The 21518-nt window shown below is 39.5% G+C and overlaps 1 protein-coding gene across 1 annotated transcript; it reads right to left on the reverse strand.

Moving 5' to 3' along the window:
- Positions 1-10310: 10310 nt before the first annotated feature.
- On the reverse strand, positions 10311-21396 carry FASTKD2 (FAST kinase domains 2). The gene is made up of 11 exons (XM_054381182.1): positions 20713-21396; positions 20258-20361; positions 19001-19109; positions 17390-17513; positions 15240-15379; positions 14776-14948; positions 14222-14385; positions 12964-13185; positions 11960-12044; positions 10820-10934; positions 10311-10419 (listed from the first exon to the last, which is right to left on the reverse strand). Exons 1-11 carry the CDS (start codon positions 21394-21396, stop codon positions 10312-10314), a joined length of 2028 nt encoding a protein of 675 aa, XP_054237157.1. The 3' UTR covers position 10311.
- Between the last annotated feature and the right edge of the window lie 122 nt (positions 21397-21518).

The following is a 21518-nucleotide window of genomic DNA, read 5'->3' on the forward strand; positions in this document are numbered from 1 at the left end:
GTCTTTCTGAGCAATGTCAAAATATTCCAATTCATTCTACAATATTAAGTATACCGTCTTAATTCTATAGCACATGAATATTCAGTAATACATTGTATGGTTTGCAATGTGAATCATTGTTCCTCTCAGTATGATAAGCCTTAGGTTCTCACAGCTTTGTTAGAGAAAGGTTTTTCTGAAATTCTCTGGACTCCATTGTGGTTTGACAGTGCTAACTCTTCTGAAGCCTCATTAGCTCCAGCAACAATCTTAGTATAAGCTCTCTTCCAGAGTCCTCTTACTGAGTTTTCCTCTCTTTCTGAGATTACACTGAAAACACCCCATTAACTTTACATTTGAGATTTTAACACAGTCTTAAACCAGAAAGAATTCCATCCAACATACACTGGATTCAAATTACGTTACTAGCAAGCCTTAACATTGGTTCCATTTAATCCAGCCTTAAGTGCAAGCAAGATCATCCAGTGACATAGGATACTTAAGATTTAGCTTAATGGAACAAATTTGACAATTGGTACATGATGTAGTCATTTCAAGATATACACGTTTACAGACACTTTCACAGGTTTCACAGCATTTATACACACGCATAATCACATATTTTGAGCCCAAACTGGAAATATCAGTGCGCTGTGTCGTTGTGGGGAATAACACCTAACTTTTCTCCACAAGTCTCAGGATGCCAATTTTAGACAGCTTTGTTACCAAAGAGGAGCTTCAAGCACCATTTCATTTAGCAGATCCTTGCGGAACTGTATTGGTATTGGGCTGGCAGAGCAGCTTCCTCAGACACCATTTTGTTTAACCAGGAAAGGAGAATGTTATCATTTAGTTATCTTTCATTAAGTAACCTGGGTGGTTATTTTTCCTTCATCCTTCAGACATGAAAAAATGTCACTGCTGAGGGATTTTGTGCAGATTTTTTCACATACAAGCTGAACTACAGATATTTTCCACTTGTTAGTAAAACATAAGAAACACTGTTAGTTCAGCTCCAGCAGTTAAGGGTGGTGGCCTTTACAAGGAATTGTGCACAAAATCCTACAATCCTACAGTTCCTATGGGAAAACTGCCTGCACAGGGATTGTGCAATTTGACTTGAAAAAAAAATAGTAGGAGTGTGTTTCAGGTGCAAAGGTGAATTGCTGAACCCAAAGACAGACATACAAGCTGGCTGCAAAATGCTGCCCTTGTAGTTTGATCAAAGGAAAGATTCAATTTGCTGACAGTTTTTAATGTCCCTGAATCCATTGTCAGAAAGACCAGATAGATTTTCATGCTCGCCTTCACCAGTCCTGAAAACTGTTCCTCATAAGAATACCTTCTGATAACGTGATTAGAATGTATGATTTCAAAGGTAGTGCACTGGGGGAAAGGGATTTTCAGAAGTGTTTCATCCTATATTGATGTTCTGAGTGTGCAAGAATTAGGCAAGGATCCTCGATTTTGTGAAGAAAGAAAATTTCTTGCAAACTTTTTGCTGCCAAAGCAGTATGTTTGTTTTAATTAGGCCTTTTAAAAGATGTTGTGTAACATTAAAAGACCATCTTGTATTTTTAAATAAAATAATTACCTTGTAAGTAAATAAACTAGTATTATTTTAGTGCTACTAGCAGCCTGCAGAGGATGGCATATAAGTCTCCATTATGGCTTAATAGTTAAAAGACAAGCTTACTGCATTGTATTCTGGAATAACCAACATTATATTTAATGACTTCTATTACAACCACTAAAATACTTTATGATTATATGTGAATGTGCTTGCATAAGATTTCTTAGACCTAAACAATATATACTATATTCACTTTAACTGAAGTAATTAGTTTTTGCAGCTATAAAGCATGTTCCTATTAACCTTTGGCCTCCATTCTATCAATGATATACAGACTCAGCTTTCTGTTCAATACCAGCACCATTGAGCAGAACAGTAATGCTTGCAGCACACAGTTATGTATGTACATCCATGCAAGGCGAGTAGTACTACAAACACCTCAACCATCGTGAGGATCTGTTAGCAATGGTTATGATGCCCCCGAGGAATCTCAGTCATTATTGCTTAAACTAATAGTGCCTGACAAAAGATCTAAGTGGATCTCATCTGGGCCAAACAAATCCGTTCTACTCAGTCATTCTACTTCTACTCAGTAGAATTTCCAGTGTATTTTTGCAAATAAGCCTTAAAAGAATTTTTAAGCCAGGTTTGTATGCATGGGTGTGACAGCCAATAGTAACAGCTTGTATTGGTGTCTGATTTTGTAAAAAATGGTTGCTACTAATACTATCTGCAGAAGAGATTGGGTAGTGAAACTTTGGAGTGCTCTTGTTACAGGGTTGAGTAGGTTTACAGAAAGGCTATTACCATGGCTTGCACAGGTTACAAATTCTGGGATTATTCAGTGAAGGTAGGCTGCTTCTTTACAATTAGCCAAGGCTTTCGTTGTTCTCATGGCTGATCTGTTACCCCTCTTTGTACAAGGAGCAGACCTGAAGCATCAGTCAACATCTGTGCTGGGAATGTGCCTCTGCTACCAAGCAGGGCATTCAAGTCATGACACTATGAGGATAGTATGAACACCAGGACACCGGGTGTGCCTTGAAGACCTCCTGAGTCGTTTGCCCATAAGCAGACAGATAAGTGGCGGCAAGCAGGGAGCTGAAATCAAATTGCCCATGTCTCTGTCTAGTAACTTAGTGTCAGAACATACTCACTGTTCAGAGAGAGTGGGTTTGATCCCTTCATTGTTGTTCTCTTGTTTTCCCCTTCAAATACTGAGTTATTAGATTCGACAAATTAATATCAAGCTTATCACCAGCAGTGGAAAGTTTGGAAAGTTCTCTTTTTTATTCTACACCAGTAGAAATAAAACCAACCTTCATCTTTCTGCCTACTGAGAATGAAGTCTTCTTGCTGGCATCAGTGAAGCACTTACTATTTTGTGCTATTCCTTAAGCATAGACTGATACAGAGCAAATCTCCAAAGACACACACACATATTTTTTTGCCTGCTTAAATTTCCGTATCTCTAGAATTTTCCTTGCATTTATATAGAAGTGACCCAGTCTGAAGATTAATTTACAAGATGTTGTGTCCCTGGGACAAGTAATTTATGGACCATATTCTAAAACATCGGAGACAAGTGCATCAACAATCTTTACCCTCTTCTTACATCATACATGATAGTGTACAAGAGGTTTAGGTTGCCTGTGTATTTTCCAGATAATTCTCCATATCAAGAAACAGTCTGTTCTAATAAAGCTGCTATCTGACTGCTGAGCCAGCACCAAGGGCAAGTAACAACCCAGGTATTGGCCTTCAACACATATTTTTTGAAAGATCAAATATTCTTTTATGTGACTGACATTTCAAATCTGGGCTTTGTGCTTGGTCTTTCTTCCCTCTCTAGATATTGTGTGCGGTAACACCTCAGCATACAAATATGCAGTCTTCTCCTCCTCTAAACAAGCTATGTATTTCCTGAATCTCATCTCATCTATGTCTGTACACAGCAAGACTTCAATAACAGTTCTCACCATTTACACCAGCCTCTGTGCAATCAGAGTCCGATTCACAAGCTTTTCCCTGCTGCAGAAAGAGAAACCTGGGCTCTCATAACAGCTCAAGTTTTCTGCTTTGAAGCTGTGAAGCCACAGCCTCAGCTGTTGTATATTGCTCCAGTGCCCTGACTTTGATTTAAACCAGCTGATGAGCCTCTCCCTTCTCTATACTTCCCACACACATCCTCACAGTTCTAAAGGGTGGTTGAGTACAGATAACATATTGTGTGCAGTGGAATCTATACTGTGAAAAATCAAACAGGCAAATACAGAAGATTTAGCAAATGCCCTTTGCGGAAGAGTAAACTATGGCATATGCTTGGGAATCACAAAGAGTGTTCAGTAATTGCTCTGTCTGAAGGCATGAATATACCCCCTTACCTATAGCACTGAAAAGTAAAAGTCTCCCATGTATAAAAATTTGCACTTGCTACCTAAAGCAAGAACATATCTGGGTTTTGATGGGTGCCATGGCAACAATGTTACTGGAGTATAGCATAGGAGCATTTTCAGAGAGAGGGAACAGGATGAAAGAAAAAGCTCACTGATTATCTATGGACACAAGGACTTTTGCTGCAGACCCAAAGATAGATTCTCCTTCTTGTTCCTTGGTGGCTGTTTACAGTTGCCACCACATTCATACGTTCACTTTATCAAGAATCAAGAATCAAGAATCAAGAAGGTGGGAAGAGACCTCAAGGATCATCGAGTCCAACCTGTCACCCTACACCTCATGCCTATCTAAACCATGGCACCAAGTGCCACGTCCAATCCCCTCTTGAACACCTCCAGGGATGGTGACTCCACCACCTCCCTGGGCAGCACATTCCAATGGCCAACCACTCTCTCTGTGAAGAACTTTCTCCTCACCTCCAGCCTAAACCTCCTCTGGCGCAGCTTGAGACTGTGTCCTCTTGTTCTGGTGCTGGTTGCCTGGGAGAAGAGACCAAACCCCTCCTGGCTACAACCTCCCTTCAGGTAGTTGTAGACAGCAATGAGGTCTCCCCTGAGCCTTCTCTTCTCCAGGCTAAACAGTCCCAGCTCCCTCAGCCTCTCCTCATAGGGCTTGTGCTCAAGGCCTCTCACCAGCCTCGTTGCCCTTCTCTGGACATGCTCCAGCAATTCAACATCTTTCCTAACCTGAGGGGCCCAGAACTGGACACAGTACTCCAGGTGTGGCCTAACCAGTGCTGTGGACAGGGGTACAATGACCTCCCTGCTCCTGCTGGCCACACTATGCCTGATGCAGGCCAGGATGCCATTGGCTCTCTTGGCCACCTGGGCACACTGCTGGCTCATGTTCAGCTGCTGTCAACCAGTACCCCCAGGTCCCTTTCCACCTGGCTGCTCTCCAGCCACTCTGACCCCAGCCTGTAGCTCTGCATGGGGTTGTTGTGGCCAAAGTGGAGCACCCGGCACTTGGACTTGTTGAATGCCATCCTGTTGGACTCTGCCCATCTGTCCAGCCTGTCAAGGTCCCTCTGCAGAGCCCTTCTACCTTCTAACAGATCAACACCTGCTCCCAGCTTGGTGTCATCTGCAAATTTACTGATGATGGACTCAATCCCCTCATCCAGATCATCAATAAAGATATTGAACAGGATGGGGCCCAGCACTGATCCCTGGGGGACACCACTAGTGACAGGCTGCCAGCTGGATGTGGCACCATTCACCACCACTCTCTGGGCTCGGCCCTTCAGCCAGTTCCTAACCCAGCACAGTGCTGCTGTCGAAGCCACAAGCTGCCAGTTTGGCCAAGAGTTTGCTGTGGGGGACAGTGTCAAAGGCCTTGCTGAAGTCCAGGTAGACTACATCCACAGCCTTTCCTACGTCCACCAGGCTGGTCACCTGATCATAGGAGATCAGGTTGGTGAGGCAGGACCTGCCCTTCCTAAATCCATGTTGGCTGGGCCTGATTCCTTGGCCATCCTTCAGGTGTGCAGTGATTGCCCCCAAGACAATCTGCTCCATGATTTTCCCTGGCACTGAGGTCAGGCTGACAGGCCTGTAGTTCCCAGGTTCTTCTGTCCGTCCCTTCTTGTGGATGGGCGTCACATTGGCCAGTTTCCAGTCTTCTGGGACCTCTCCAGTGAGCCAGGACTGGTGGAAAATGGTGGAGAGAGGCTTGGCCAGCTCATCTGCCAGCTCTTTCAGCACCCTAGGATGAATCCCATCAGGTCCCATGGACTTGTGAATATCCAAGTGACTCAACAAGTCTCGAACTAATTCCACATGGATTTCAGGAGTACAACACTGCTCCTTGACCCCATCAACCAGCTCAGGAGGCCAGTTATCCTGAAGTCCTCCTGCCTTACTGTTGAAAATGGAGGCAAAGAAGGTATTTAGAATCTCAGCCTTCTCCTCATCCTTAGTTACAATGTTACCCTCCACGTCCAATAAAGAGTGGAGGCTCCTCTTGCCCCTCTTTTTAGCATTAATATATTTATAAAAATGCTTATACTGTGGTATGCTATGGTTGTCCAGAAATAATGAAAAAGGCGAAAATCTTCTACAACAGGTAAGAAGGACAGATCTTAGATGTATTTCAGAGTTCCATTACATTTGCATCACTTAGAAGAACAATGCAGAACTACAAAACCCACTATGGATACAAGCAAAGAAAAAGACCACGGGATTACAAGTCCAGTAAAACCTATGCTTAAGCACTATAATTGTTTTAAAAGCATGCATGTAGAGAACAACAGATAGCTGTGGCTCTGCTTTTGTTCTGAAATAACTAATTTCAGCACATTTCACCTAGGCACCTAGGAGTGAATGCTCCACCTGTTTTGAGTTCTATAAAACACCTGCAATTATTTTCAAATGCAGATACTCTAGTGTCAGTAAACAGGTACTGAAACTGGAACCTCTTTCATGCAAGCTTATGTGCTCTAAGGTTTGTGTGCAATGAGAATAGTTTAATATTTTAAATGGCAGCAAAAATAGTGTCTACTGCAATGGGCAGTAGGAAAAAAAAAGAAAAGCATTAGAGGGAAATCTTAGTATTTTCTTCACTTTAGTAATTGATCAGATCCTCATATCTATAGAAATATATGTATAGAAAGCATTATTCAACCTCTTGTCTATATAGAAGTAGTTGCAATACCTGAAAAACAGATATTCATGTTCTGATCCCAAGGTCCAGTTTATTTAGATTTTTATTTCTTAACAAAAATCAAACTTCTAGTCCCTCTTTCCCAGCTACTTTTGAATGTCTTGGCCAATTTGAGAAAAAGCTGGAATTTTTAAATAGAATTCCTGGATGTTTGTTGTGAATCAGTGGCTGGAATATTTCATACCCTGAGAAGGCTGCAGTTAGGGCTCAAAAGTGGTTTTAGAACATAAGCAAATCTAAGCAGTAGAGAACTACAGGTCATCATTACAGGGTCTGCAAATCCAGCTGCTTATGGAAGCAATTTGTTTTTCCAAACAGTCACTCTTCTCATTCTGAATCTCTTCACATACTTTGTTCCATTTTTGCTCAGATGGTACTGGTTTATTTTCTGTTCATGCAAAAGCCTTCTTGACCCTTGCAGCCCACATCTTCTGCCTTCCAGTTTCTTGTGCTCATTTTAGATCTCCTCACACACCCTGCAATGCTAAATATCATCCTTGATCCACTGAAGTTTGCTATATAACTTACATTTGTAAAACCCTCTCACAATGTTTTCTTATTGTCATGTGATACATGACAATGATCTGAGCTTCTTGGTTTTGTTTGTGGACATCCTTCATATGACTTGGGGAATTCAAAGGATGAGCAGTATACACATTATTCTCAAGAAAAAAATTACCAGATAAGCCAGCTATGTCATTTATTGTTTTGTAATAAAATAAGAATTATAAATCAAAACTGTCTAACTGAATATAAAAAACAGGAATCATGTAAGGCAACATCTTTGTCTTTGAGATTAGCAGGACACGACTTAAGTCCAGTATTTCATAGCTCAGAGTGAAGGAAAGATTGATACAGATCTACTTTTCAGATTTCTTTGTGGCCCAGAACAAAATATGAATCTGGTCAAACATATGGTTGTTTTGTGCAGCCGAGTCCACTGTCTTTAAGTCATAGCTACATAATCAAGAACTTCACTTGCTTATCTTCTTTGACAAGCCTTCCAATTCAGTGAAGATCCTCCCCCTCCCTCAGCAATTTCATTTACTTAATAAATTACCTATTTCCATTTCATGGTAACCTTCATCTTGCTACAGATTGGGTGCAACCTTGAAATACCTTTAGTGAGTCAGACACCACAGCGAATATCTGGGTTCCATCCACTTATAAGACAGAGCCAAGGGCTCTATGAAATAAAGCCATATTCGGCTTCCTGTTTCTTCACTCCTTGTTCAGAAAAAAATTCCAGCCACTGCACTTAGAAAGTGTTCCAAGTGTGAATAAAGGTTAGAAACACATGTTCCAGAGTCTTGAGGCAGACTCTGAAAATGCTGGAGAGAGGTGCAGCTTCCGCTCCTGGTAGCTTCACCGGCAGGTCAGTTGAAAACATGTTTAGTGTCTGTTTTGCCTAAAAAAAAATGGGATTTTGCACTTTTTGCACCAAGTAATCCATGCAGTGTTAAAATATGTATTTACACAAGCAAAATGGTTGTTGCTGATCTTTGTGGGGAGTCTCCCATTCATTTTAATAGGCATAATTCAGGAGACAGAGGAGAATAGTATTTTAAACACAGGTTGTAATGCATAAAATTGGGGATTAGATCTCCCTTACTACACAGACACCTGACAAACCTGCGTTTATTCCAGGCACTGCAGAAAAGTGACTTTCAGCAGATGTAAAGATTCAAGAAACCCACAGCTCCGACATCTCTGGCAGCAACTACATACTGCTTGGAACTATGAATCAGTGTAGGTGACATAGTAACAACTGAAAGCATTGATGGAGCATAAAGCAAGATGATCACTATGCAGACTATTAGACTTCCATATGGCTTTTATAAGTTTCCACCTGCTCACAAGGTGTTCAAAAATATAAATGGTCATCAGCTCACTTAAGGTAAGATTCTATGGTATTTTGTGCACACTGATGGTTCATCTGGTTCAGGCTGCTAGTGCTCCAGAAGACAGCATACTTCCCTGCCTGGGATTTTGTTCCTGAAGAGATGGGAGCTACCTACCTGCTAAAGACCTGGCTGAACAGCTTGAAGAAGAGGAAGCAATTCCCTAGCCCAGATGGAATTCCCAGCTGACACTGCATAAACTTGGTTTGCAGGGCTTCAGCTTTGAATGGCACCAAAACTTTGTCAAACACAGCTCTGAGCACTACCCGTATACATCAAGTATTTCAGATGTCTTCCAGTGCAGGCCAGGGCCATGAGTCAGCCAGCTCAGAGCATCAGAATGGCTCTGATCGGGCTGCTTCACTCATGAATTTGTATGGACAATGCTTAATTGAAGTAGCAGTTCCAGGAAGAGGGCACAACAAACTTCGTGAGCCCAGCAGATGAAGTCTGGCCTGGTTGTTTCACAATTGCATCACCTCTGTTTCTCTGCACATGCTACATTTCAGAGATGGAGATACCAAAAAGCTGGTTTTCATGCCAGACTGCTGACAATGCTTCTTTGGTTGCAATTCCCTTCGTAAACATGCCCTTTATTGCATCTACAGGATCTGCAAGAAGCTGGGCAGTGACTTTTTAAGCACATTGTTTCTTTTCATCTTATCACCGTAATACCTTTTAAAATCTCCTTATTGCAGCATCTTAATGATGTGTCCATGCTGCTTCAGAAAGACAAAGAACTGTAGCACTTTTAGCTTATCAAGTGAAGCAAGGCCACCACCCTTAGGTAGCAGAGAGTCACTGCAGGAAGCATGGCTGTTTCCCTTCATGCAGATTGGCCTCTGGCTATGGTACAGCAAAATTGTGACTGAAGATCTGATTATACTGCAGAAACAAGCCACCTGTTGTTGGCAAATGTATGTATTTTGAGCATTTAGATGCACTTCAGCAACTCCAGCACAAACGGATTTTACCAGTAAATGTTACCAAGAATGGAAAAGATGTACTATACCAGTTCTCTCTTCTCCTTCATATCAATTTCCAGACCTGCTATTAACTCTATGACTCTGACAACATAATCAATTCCACCACTACCTAACAGACCACTGCAGATGCATCACAGTATGTAACGAACAAATCTGAGTATTGCAACACCTCTTTTAAATAGTTGTGGAGACACCTAATATCAGAGAGCAAGAGTCTGTTTATAGCCAGACCCATGTTCTCGTACCAAGAAGTCTTGAAATCTATTACAGTAGCAGTAAAACAAAACGTTCAAAAAAAAAAAAAAACCAAAAACGCATGCAGCTAACAGAACCACTATTGGCCTGAACTTACAAAAACTGAGGCAGATTTCTTCAGAAACTTCTCATGTAACTTCTGATGTTTTTGGTCCTGGGAATCCTTCCAGTACATTTGTAGGCTGGGTTTCAATGGCACTTGAAATAGTAATTTCCTTCCCCTTACACAGCTCAAGAGAGAAACTTGAGTTGGGATGTGGGGGGAGGCAAAGCTTTTTGGATTAAGAATTAAATAGTTCTCTCCACTAAAAACCCACTCCCACTTCACAGGAGAAAACTCCAACTACCAGCAGACACTGTTCGCTTCACAAACTTTACTCAATCTGTAGCATTTTGGAGTAGGCAGTTGTGAATAAACTCCTTTATCTCTTCTGTTAAAACCTTACATCAGTTACACAGGAAAAAAACATATCAGGAGACTCAAAATTGTTAGTTTATTTTAATTACTATCTTCAGAGAAACAGCAAGCATCTTCTGAATAAATTTTTCCTTTCAAAAACTCAACTGCATTTTCATTTGTCATTTCCTGAAACTTCTTGTTCGGAACCTGAAAAAAGGAAAAGGAAAGGATACATTAGTTCTGTGGTCTTTACCAAACTACCCTGTCTCAGAAACCAAGCACTGAGTGCTGGAAAGACCACAGGGAGTTGTTGTATTTCAAAAACAAATTTACTTGGATCATTTATTCTATAAAAGTCAGGAAAATATGCCAACGTCACATAGGATTTTTAGGTACAAAACAATTCAGTAGCTTTTATTTTTTAATTTTTTTTCTGAACTATATTGCTCCTCTGTCATTTCTCCCTAGTGATATCTAGTACCATCTAAGTAGAGATGATATACAATTATCACCCTGGAGAAGGCTCACCATTCCCTACATGGCCTGTTCTACCAACACTGTGCTGCTAACTGAACCAAAACAGAGAGTGTAAGAAGACTTTTCTTACCAGAATCACATGATAGCCCAGTTTATTCAGATGCCGCATCTTCATTGCCAGCTTCCCTTGGGGGTGTGTTGTACCCACACAGAAGGCAGACATAGGAACAAAGAGAAAAGCCAACCTACAAACAAGGAGAATTTCACTGAGAATTCACATAAGATTCCATTGTATGAATGCAGAATAAACATTTTTAAGACAATGATTCCATGTGCCAAAATGTTAGGACTGCACAAATTTCACTATCCAATTCTCCAGAATTAAATAATTAAGACTCTCTTATCTTCCGTGAGCTTCATACAAGTATGAGCCTCTACCCAAACATCTAGAGCAGAATGAAGTCCTTGGATCTCCACTTTTCCAACAATGAGAAGGGAATAGAACATTCCAAATTCTACTTTGATAGCTTCTGCATTTACTCCCATCCTGCCCTAAAATCAGCTACTTCCTGCCCTAAAAACCTACTTGGAAGGGTAAGGAAAGCTGAATGCTTTGAAAGCCTGACTGTGACTTTTTGTTACACAATTCACTAGTTCCCTTCTTCCTAAAAAGCAAACTATACAAAATACATTGCTGTACAGTGCTCCAGCACACAAATGTTAAGTATTACCCAATCCTACACAAGCATTACTTAAGTGATGGATGTCGCACTTCAGTTACTGAGAGGTCATTCTTCTACAGAAGACTAAATTAATCACCTAAAATGAGGAAATAAAGGTCCTTTTTACTCAAATTATATTTCAGGAGATGAATTGTCATACCACTGAACTGCACATTTTAGAGACTTAAGAAGATAACTGAACATTTAACTGGACAAACAAATGATTGGAATTTTAAGCCTATACTGTATCAGTCTTTTTGGAAGGAATTTCAGTCATACTTCAAAACCTGTATCCACTACAAGAGTATCAGATAACTGATGTTTGTTCCTCCTTTTTCTGAAACATGAAGTTCAAGCTTCTGATAGAAGGTAGTGAGCTGGATGAGTTGTTGCTCTGAACTGGCATGGTAATTTTTCTATGTTTCAGTGAGCAGAAATAACAAGTACTACTTTTTTTTTTTCTACAAATCAGTGAACCAAAGTAACTGGATGGAGTACATACAAATAAAACTAGCCTGCTAGAAAAAATATGCTGTCAAAAAAGACACCTTTGAACACTTGAGTCAGCATGAACATCTGTTGCAGCTACTGGGAGCACTTTCTTTCTGTCTGAATCCATTCTGATTTCAAAATCTGAAAATAGAACAATAAAACATTTAACATCGCAAGAAGTTACAATTAATGTTCTCATTTGAACATTAGCTGTTCAAAATGTTTTCAAATGAACTGCTCATTTGAAAAAAGTTAACAGACACCATCACTTCTCTGTGTGTAATTGCTGTTCTCTAGTAATTTACATATTAGTGATGTTTTTTTCCCCTCCCTGCAACCAATATAAACATCCATAGCTTGTACACCTTCAGAAGGAACCCACACATTTGTTCTTGAAACTGTAAATAAAACCTTATGGAAATGAAATAATTTAAAGAACTAGACTCAATCACAGTCTGTTATACCTATTCAGATCTTCCTGTAATACTGTTTCTCATTAGAAATATTTAGGAAAAACATTACAAATACAGAAAAATTGGTAAGCTGGGCAGCTGGCAAAAAATATAAAGTATATAAAATATAAAAGAAAACAAACGTTATCAAGTGATCACCCATCAAAGAAATTCATATCCCACTTCATAAAGGAAAGTAGAACTCAAACCATAATCAGAACTTCAGAGAAGAAACAAGTTAGAAAAGAAGACTGCTGTTTGGCTTTGTTTCTAATATGACTTAGTGTTAACGGGAACTCTCTAAAACAGCTGGCTATATTGGATTTATGGACATACAATTAACATCTGCTCACTGATGCTTAACAGAAAGTCCAAAGCACTTTTATAAAAAAAAAAGAGCAATCATAAAGTTTTAGTAAATTGACTGAAACAGTTTAACAGAAGCATTCTAGAAATTAGATTCTGCAATTGAGGACACCGTCTATTAAAAGATTGTGTCTTCAAAGTGTTACAATTTTAATCACTTGCACCCTATGTAAATTTATTACCACTCTGCTGTTTGGGATATTATGTACTTAAAAGAGCATGTGACTAATTTTGCTTCATACCAATATGATATTTATATGGCAGCTGAACATTTTCCCGAAACATGTCTTCATCTCCCAGAAGTTCTATCAGTGCCTTTTGAGCCTTTGTGAGATTAAAAGAGACTGGAGAAGAGAAATTCTCAGTCAGCACAAATGCATGCTTTGTGAAGGAAGGGCTGTCAAGTTCCATACATGTTTTCACACAGCGAAGCATCACTTCCTTTTGTTCTTTGTAAGTATCATCTGAAAAAGGATACAAAAAAAAAAATTACACCCCATGTAATGAGGCCTTGAGCAATCTGGTCTAGTGAACGGTGTCTCTGCCAATGCCGGGGGGGTTGGAACCAGATGATCTTTAAGGTCCTTTCCAACCCAAACCGTTCTGTGAATCTATGTATCAACTTACAGAATTTTTCATTTTATTATCATTAATAATCTGTTCTTGCAGAGCAAATCAATTTCAGTGTAGGAATAACTATTGTTTTTTCACCAAATATTATTGAGGATCTTCAATATATTGTTAAATAGACATCATCAGTTTCCTAACTATAGTATTCAAGGCTGTAGCTGGGACCTGCCCATTTTTCCAGTTTTTGTTCTCTATTGTACATAGCTCTGTGCACGCTATTGGTTATTACACAATAGTTAAGGAGAACATGGAATGAGAAAGCATGCATTGAAATTATTTATAAAATACAGACAGCTACAAGGCTATTTAGAAAACAAAGAAAGAATATCAGACTTGGTCACAATTTTGAAACCATACTTCAGGAGTACTCAGCTGTGCAAACTCTAAGCAGTTCTACTCCACTGAACTACTCTACCAGCTGTAGAGAATTGTAATGTGGAATCCAAATTCTACTGGAAAACATTTCAGTTCTCATTAAAACTCAAAGCAGTCAAAAAAACCCTTTTGCTTATGATTCAAGGTCCTAAAGTTGGTTTACAAAAGTTAAGACTTCCTGTTTTAAAGATGCTTAAATGTGCTCTTACACATTTCTATCATTTCCACAGATTTCATATTCACCCCTCTCCCTGTGCATACCTACTATTAAACTGTTATCAACATGAGGCCCAAGACAATAAGCCTGATGCCCTTGTGCAGAAACAGACTATTCAGATCACAATCACTACATCAGCTTTGTCTTGATGTCTTCACATTTAGTATTAATCACATTTGCATTCTTTAACTTTTAAACTTTCAAGGCAATTACAACAAATTGTATAAGAAGGCAGACTATCCCTTTTAACACAAGAACATGACAAAATAAGGCCTGACCTGGCAGTATCAGTTCACCCTTGCTGTCCTTTTGCAGCAGCTCATCAAGCGCACGATGAGGAAGGTATCCTAGGATGCAAAGCGAATACACTGCCTTCAGAAGTTCTGTGCTGGTAATCTGAGGGAGGTACTTATTCAAGCAGCTATCAAGAGTCTCAAAAAACCTTTTCAAAATGCAGAAGAAAAGTATCTAAATACACAAGTAAAGCTATATAAAATATATATTTTAAACAAAAACACAAGCTAGAAATATTTACTATCATTTATAATCATATGTTGTGTAATCTAACATTAGCTTTTGATTCTTGAGAATTCAGATGGCTATCTATCCACACATTTAGTAGCCTGGTCAGTCTAGAAGCAAGGTCTTCATTTTCAATGACAAAGAAAAATTCCCACATGCAAAAAATGTGAAAGGATACAGCAAATTTATCTTACAGATTAATAAAGTAGAATTATGAACTCTTTCGCAAGTAAAATCAAATACTGGTTACCATACGTCACTCTATAATGACTACATAATGCATTATCAGGCATTCTAAATGAAAACCTACAGATGCTTTTGGCCTCTGGGAACATAGTTGAGTCGTGCATACACTCGGAGAATAATCAAAAGGTTTTTCAAGTTGAAGAATTCCGGGTCTTCTGTCACCTTCTCAGCAAAACTCTCCATCAGCTCACGAGGCTGAAAGCCAAGTGTCTCAAAGGCAGAGAGAAAAAGGGTAATCTAAAGGAAAGGACAGTTTTATAAGCTCAAGAAAGCCAGCAAAGTGGACCCTATCTGTTGCCTTCATAAAAGACATTTGTAACGAAATCAAAGTTTTCAAACTACGCCACCCCTTTTATTTCTTATTTCTTTATTCTTCAGCAGTTTTAAAAATTAATTGTATCAAATTCATCAGACTGGTATTCTTAAAAAATCTGTTCTCCAAAAACCAACCAAAAACATGAAGAAAGGTAAGATGGAAAGCACCAGATATTCTACTTGTACCACTATATTATTTGGTCTCAAACTCACTTGTCTTTTGTCCCAAAGGCAGGCAGTAGAATTAACATAGTCTGCTAACACTGAAAACAATTTTGCATTACGGTACCGGAGAGTGTCACAACCTTCCAGAATGAGAATTAAGTGCCGAAATGAAGCATCATGGACATTCTCTGCAAGAGAAAAGCAAAAAAAGGAGAAATGATACAAAGCAATGGAAACTGTAGGTTGGAGACACTGTGGGAATGCTTTGGCTCAGGGAGGGCAGATAAGGAACTGCGCAACAGCTTGAGACTATCTAGGCAAAATGAGCTAAAACATCATGAAGAAACTGACAGGTAGAAGAAACCAAAGTGAGACAGGATCAAGCTAAAAAGGGATAAATCATCAAAAGGGGATAACATTAACAAAATAAGCAGGCAGACTTTCTTCCAGGAACATCTTCTGTTCCAGGATTCTGATTTTTCAGCACCTCCCTGCACCCTGCATGTAAAATCTCTGATTAGCCCCTTTAGTACTCATTGAGCCTTCCGGCTGTCCACCTCATGTCAGCTGAGGGAGTAACAAAGATGTGGATCTAAAGCAATTTACATTTTTTTCCTACTTGGTTTTACAAAACAGCAAGAAGCCACGAGTACAAATCTATGTCTAAAAAGTACCAGAGGCTGTCAAAGCACCAAAGCGTTAATTAAGCCAAAATGGAATACATGGAACCAAAATGCAACTTTCTGGCATATGAGCATGATGACATAGATTGAATGCAGATGACAACAGACTTCTCTGCACAGGACTGCTGCTTCACATACCACACAGAATGGACCTATTCCTATGAAAAGAGTAAGTAGTAATAGCAATGCCCTCTCTTGAGCATCTTGAACATTGTTTGCTGCTATGAGGGGCAGAAATATCATAAAAGACAGTGACTGCAAGAGGAAAGAGCATAGTTACAATAGTAGGATTGGCATCCATCAAAACTAGACTTTATTTTCAACTCTCCCAGAGGACTTAACAGCATAACAGGAATTTTCCTCTGAGTCGTGCTCAGCAATTTTCCAAGTTCAGTATAAAACAGTTTTCTCTTTTCTTGAAGAAGTGAATGCTGACAACTGCAACCGAAGCCAATGAGTATTATGCACCAAATAAACTGACTTGTAATGCTAAGTACTCACTACTGGACATTTTGATCTTAAGCTCTCTGCTGCATAATTAGAAAATCAGTATCACCACTGGGTCACCCCCATGCTGCTACAAAAAATTAACTCAAAGAGTACCTATAACGTACATAGCCATTACAATTCTGGTCAGGTCCCCAGAAACGGGAGGGGGGACTACTTTCTTGAGAGCCCTAGCAACAGCAGAGGACCCAGCAAACCTGAAAAATTCCTTTGCTGCATGGCCCCCAACATGTGCCCCTACCTGCCCTTCCTATTCCATCTCCAGCCTCTGTTAGGGGTCACTTCTCCCCAGAAATTAATCGCTTTGTCCCCTGAGCATCATTTGTATGATGTGTGTTATATAAGTCCTGAGAATATGCACTAAAAACAAAAGCAGAAGAAGGTACTGAGTAGCTGCTCACTGTGTGTGTTCCATCTATCCTGTGTACTGAGTGTGGCGAAAGCCTTATGGGAGAAACCATTATGTGTAATTCAAGACTGTGTCCTAACATATATAAACCACTAGGACAAATAAAGGCTGTACAAACACTCCTGGTTCATTTTTGTTAAGAATGACATTTTGCCATCTTAATGGTTTTTAGACACAAATTCATATGTATTTTAAATGTGAATCTATATATGCTGATCATATATTCTAATCACACTAAGCCACCAATCCATCCTGTAAGTATCTACTTCCAATTCAGAGTTGTTTTAAAACTTTTTTCTGAAATCTTTTTCTTGCTAGAATTCAATTCTTTTTTTCCTGAAGTCTGCATAAAGAAAATTGCAAATAAAAATATGTAATTCAAATAAATGGTAAGAAAAGCAGAGAAGACAAGAGAGAATTGCTTTCCCTATTGATCAGTAATTTTCTGTCTTGCTGCTTGTCAAATGGCTCCACATTTGCTGTAATTCCTGTAAAACAAAGATGTTTCCTGAGTTTTAAAGGAAATCAGAAAAGCGAGATGAGATGGAAATTAGGAAGAATTTGGTATAAGGAAGGGAAATTTAATTTTTTTTTCTTACCCTGGATCTTTTTACTGCAGGCATTCAGGATTGGAATGGAACAATAATTCATTGCAACAAGAGCCAAGAACACACGCAGAGCATTCGGGAACGTCAGATGGTTTATCTCTTTCAAAACTGCCATCTAAAATGAATTAGAGTTTATTAAATCCTTCATTCTTCAAGTATATTATCACTGCTTTACACTGAAGGTATTGTCACTAGAGCTTTCTCAAATTCCTGTTCAGGCTTACATGAAAGAAAAAAGGAGCAAAAAAACCAGCAAAAGCATAAAGTAACTACTCTCAGTTTACTCTCAATTATAGCAGATCAAGTATTCTAGAGCTGTGTCACTAAGGAAGTTACCAGTAACTTGCATATACGTTGTTTTTTTTTTTAAAAAACAAGTTTCAGTAAAACTCATTCTAAAGACTATGAATATGTATCTTCTACCAAGTCTTTAAAAAGTAGCAGAAATATAAGTGGCACAGTTGACTTCTATAATAGTACTTCGATTAATGGTTTAGATGCATGGGAAATCTGTATGCCACCTGACTGCACACTGAGTGCTTATCTTCAATACAAACACCCAGATACAAATGTGGACTGAAGGCACAGAAAGTCAGCTGTATTACCATAAGAAACTTAACTGAAGCAGGAATTAGGCTGATAAATGGCAGTAAAAATCAGGCTACAAAGCATATTTGCTATTAAAATACAGTAGTTTTACTGTATACAGATCAAAGGTTAAATGCAAAATATGTCTACAATAGAAATCACACAAAATTAAAAATAACACCATTCAGTTAACAAGTGGAAATGTTACGCTGCTCTCAGTTCCATATTCTAACACATCTCCTGCCAGTTTCTCACCATTCTGTTAGAAATGGTAACTCGTCCAAGGTTTTAAGATTTACTGAGATTTAATACATTGCATGAGACCCTTTTACTGCTTTATTCCTGCCCAGTTTCCCATCAGTGGCATCTTCCCTTACCTCTTTGTGAATGCTATCACAAACTCTGACCTCAGAGCCCTTCAGTTATATGATGAAAGCACTAGCAGGCTTTGTGTGAAGGAAGGTTTCCAGACTCGTCTTTAAATAAGGGGACAAAACCCAGTACACCCTGCTATAAAACCTAAAGCCTGCTTCCAACTACTGGGGACATTTCAAAAACACATGAGGTAGCTGAGTTCTCCAGGTGTCTCACTCCCATTAGCCATCTAGACCCAGACCATTACTGGACACAGCATCATCACAGATCATTTTTCTGTCATCTTGTCTTCCAACCACAAGCTGGAAGGGCAAGGGAATGAGGGAACAGCCTGCAAGTGCTTCTGTGAAATACCAGATAGCCAACCCAAACAAGAGGTGAAGGCATTGCCATTTCACTGCCTGAATTCCTTCTGTATCGTCTCCTTTACTTTCTGTCCCCTTTCATGGTGGAATATTCAGAGCCTCTAAATTCAGTTCTTCCTGCAGATATAGCTGGACTATGATCCATATAGCAAATGCAATTAACCTTTCTATTATATTTCCTGTTTCAGTGTCTATAAAGAGCAATACACAATTTATAAACAATGCAAGAGCACAGGCTTCATGGAAATAAAAATGACCCTCCAACTAAATTTACCTCTAATTTCTTTTTCAGAAAGACTGGAGCATCTTTTCCCATGCATTTCATCAGGTTTTGCAGTATAAAGATGTCTCTGACACTTGGAATGCGCTGCTCCACTAGTAACCTGATGAAGAAACACACACAAGGCCTTGAGCCAGAGAGCAACTGTTAAACAGAGCTTTCCTCACTTCAAAAGAAACAGGTAGTTACTCCCATTCTCCCTCACTAATGTATTCCCAAGTTAAAGCTGTAGTTCCATGCTCCTCTCCCATCTCCTTTTTCACATCTGCACAATTTAGTTGCAGTACTGATATCTTATACATAGAAATAATTATATATGCTTTCTTAGTGCTATCCTGACAGGTAAGTGTTGTTCTTCATACATTAGCAGCAGGGGCATCTGACCAGCCTGTGCAGATGTGAGTGCTTCTGAGCCTCAAGGAATTAACACTCTTCTGAGGGGGGAAAAATAAATTAGGCATTTTTATAACAGAATCTTCTATGTGCATGCACATTTTGAAGCAGCTAGGAAACTCAGGGGAGGACACTAACAACTGGGTGCAAGTGAGGGAAAAACAACAAGCTGTGCTGAAGGGGATATCATAGCATTGAGGATCATAAGCATAAGATGAAGGAGTTCTGCATTCCCAGCACCCCTCTTTCTGGCTCAGAGGGAGATACTGTAATTGTTATGTCTGAATCACCCTTAAACATACCTGTACAGCTACAAAATATTTTGTCACTTTCTAAGGCAGTGAACTGCTGACACTCATCCCTGCACATACGGCTTCCTGGAACAAGAGCTCCAGACACCAAGATGGAGAAGAGCTGTAGATGAATCTCCTGCTTTCCACCAACTTACAAGAACTGTGTATTTGAGCTTCAGGATATAGCATGACAAATCAAAATACTTCACAAAGTAAGCTAGTCACACTACCTCCGTTCTACACATGGATAAAATACAGGCATGGATACATCAAATGACTTGATCAACAAGACTTGATTAAAAAACCCCACAAAGGTAGAGCTGAAGTCAGAACATGAATCCTCTACATAGTAGTCTAGCACCCTATGTCATTGGAAGCCTTTCTGCTTGAAACTACAAAGACAACACCAAAAACTACTGTCTTGCACAGATGTTATCTCATGTGATCACTGAAGTCCTAAAATCACAGTACATCTTTTACATACAGACATTCCCCCCCATAATTTCTGACACATACATTAAAAAATTTAAATACAAAGAACACATGAAAGATATATTTTTCTCACTGTAATCCAGCTTGAAGAGCGCTCACATTCTTGTCTTTATCCATCCCTGACAAAGTAGTTGCCAAAACTGAGAGACATCGGTTATCCAGTTGATTGAGCTTTTCCTGTTAAATTTTCACAATGTCAGGTTACTTAAGTTCACTAGAAGTTTCAGAAAACAAAAACTGACCAGTCTTAGTCTGTACCTGCTGTCTTCTCTTTACCCCAGACATTAATTCATAAAATGTGACATAAAAGGTCAAATTTAGTTGATTTGAAAAGGGTAATGATTTTTGCAACTTCCCTTTGTTAAATCTCTCTGAAATTAGGTATACCAAAAGTACACAGAAATGAACTATGGGAGCCCTGTTTCCACAGAACATCAGATTAAACTAATGACATAACCCAGCTCTGATGTTGCACAGCCTCCAGTGGTTTCAACCCAAACTCAGAAGAAGAGGGGTTTTGATACTTACTTGGCACACTCTCACCAAAGTCTGGACTAGAAGGGTGTTCTGAGGAACACCTAGGCTCACCACAGCATGCAGACTGAACACTAAGTCACCCCGGGTCAGCCTTCTTGAGTTTTGCAGCAGCTGCTGACAAAGCCTACGAAAAGCTGGGTGCTCAAAAATCAGCTGCTTTTCATAACGCTGCTGGTCATCAGACAGGTGTTTGAAGAGCCTCCACAGTGCTGTTACACAGTTTGTGAAATGCTTAGTGGAAATAGCAGACTCTGAAGCCAAGTCCAGTACATCGCAAGGACAGGTACATTTCTGAAGTCTATTAAAGAACAATTCACTAGGATCTGTTTCGTGTTTCACTTTGATGCTCCCAGAATCATCAAACTTTTCAAGTTCCACAGAGCTCTGGGGACCCTGCTCATTCACCAAAGCCTCTGTACTCTTCTCTGGCTGTATTTCAGCACCTCTGCTAAAAACATCTGGGTTTTGAGACAGAAATCGAAGAGATGACCCATGCAGAGAAGGAAAAATACTTAAAAATAATTTCCTGAAGTTCACGTTTTTCGGGGGATCCCTGTAAATGCCAATCCATAAAACGTGCTTTCTTGTTGTGGCTGAAGATTTAGAATTGAGCACAGAACTCCACCTACGCATACATCTGACAGTATTTAACAAATAACTCATTTTATTATTCATTTTTTGTTGATATCGCTAACAGATTTGAAATGCCAAATCAAGTAACGGATCGATGAAGTTCTACCAGTAGAAACAGTCCCGGAAAAACTACGTAAAACCACTTAGCAGTAAAAACAAATGAA

Source organism: Indicator indicator, chromosome 5 (assembly GCF_027791375.1).
Source record: "Indicator indicator isolate 239-I01 chromosome 5, UM_Iind_1.1, whole genome shotgun sequence".
Lineage (NCBI taxonomy): Eukaryota > Metazoa > Chordata > Aves > Piciformes > Indicatoridae > Indicator > Indicator indicator.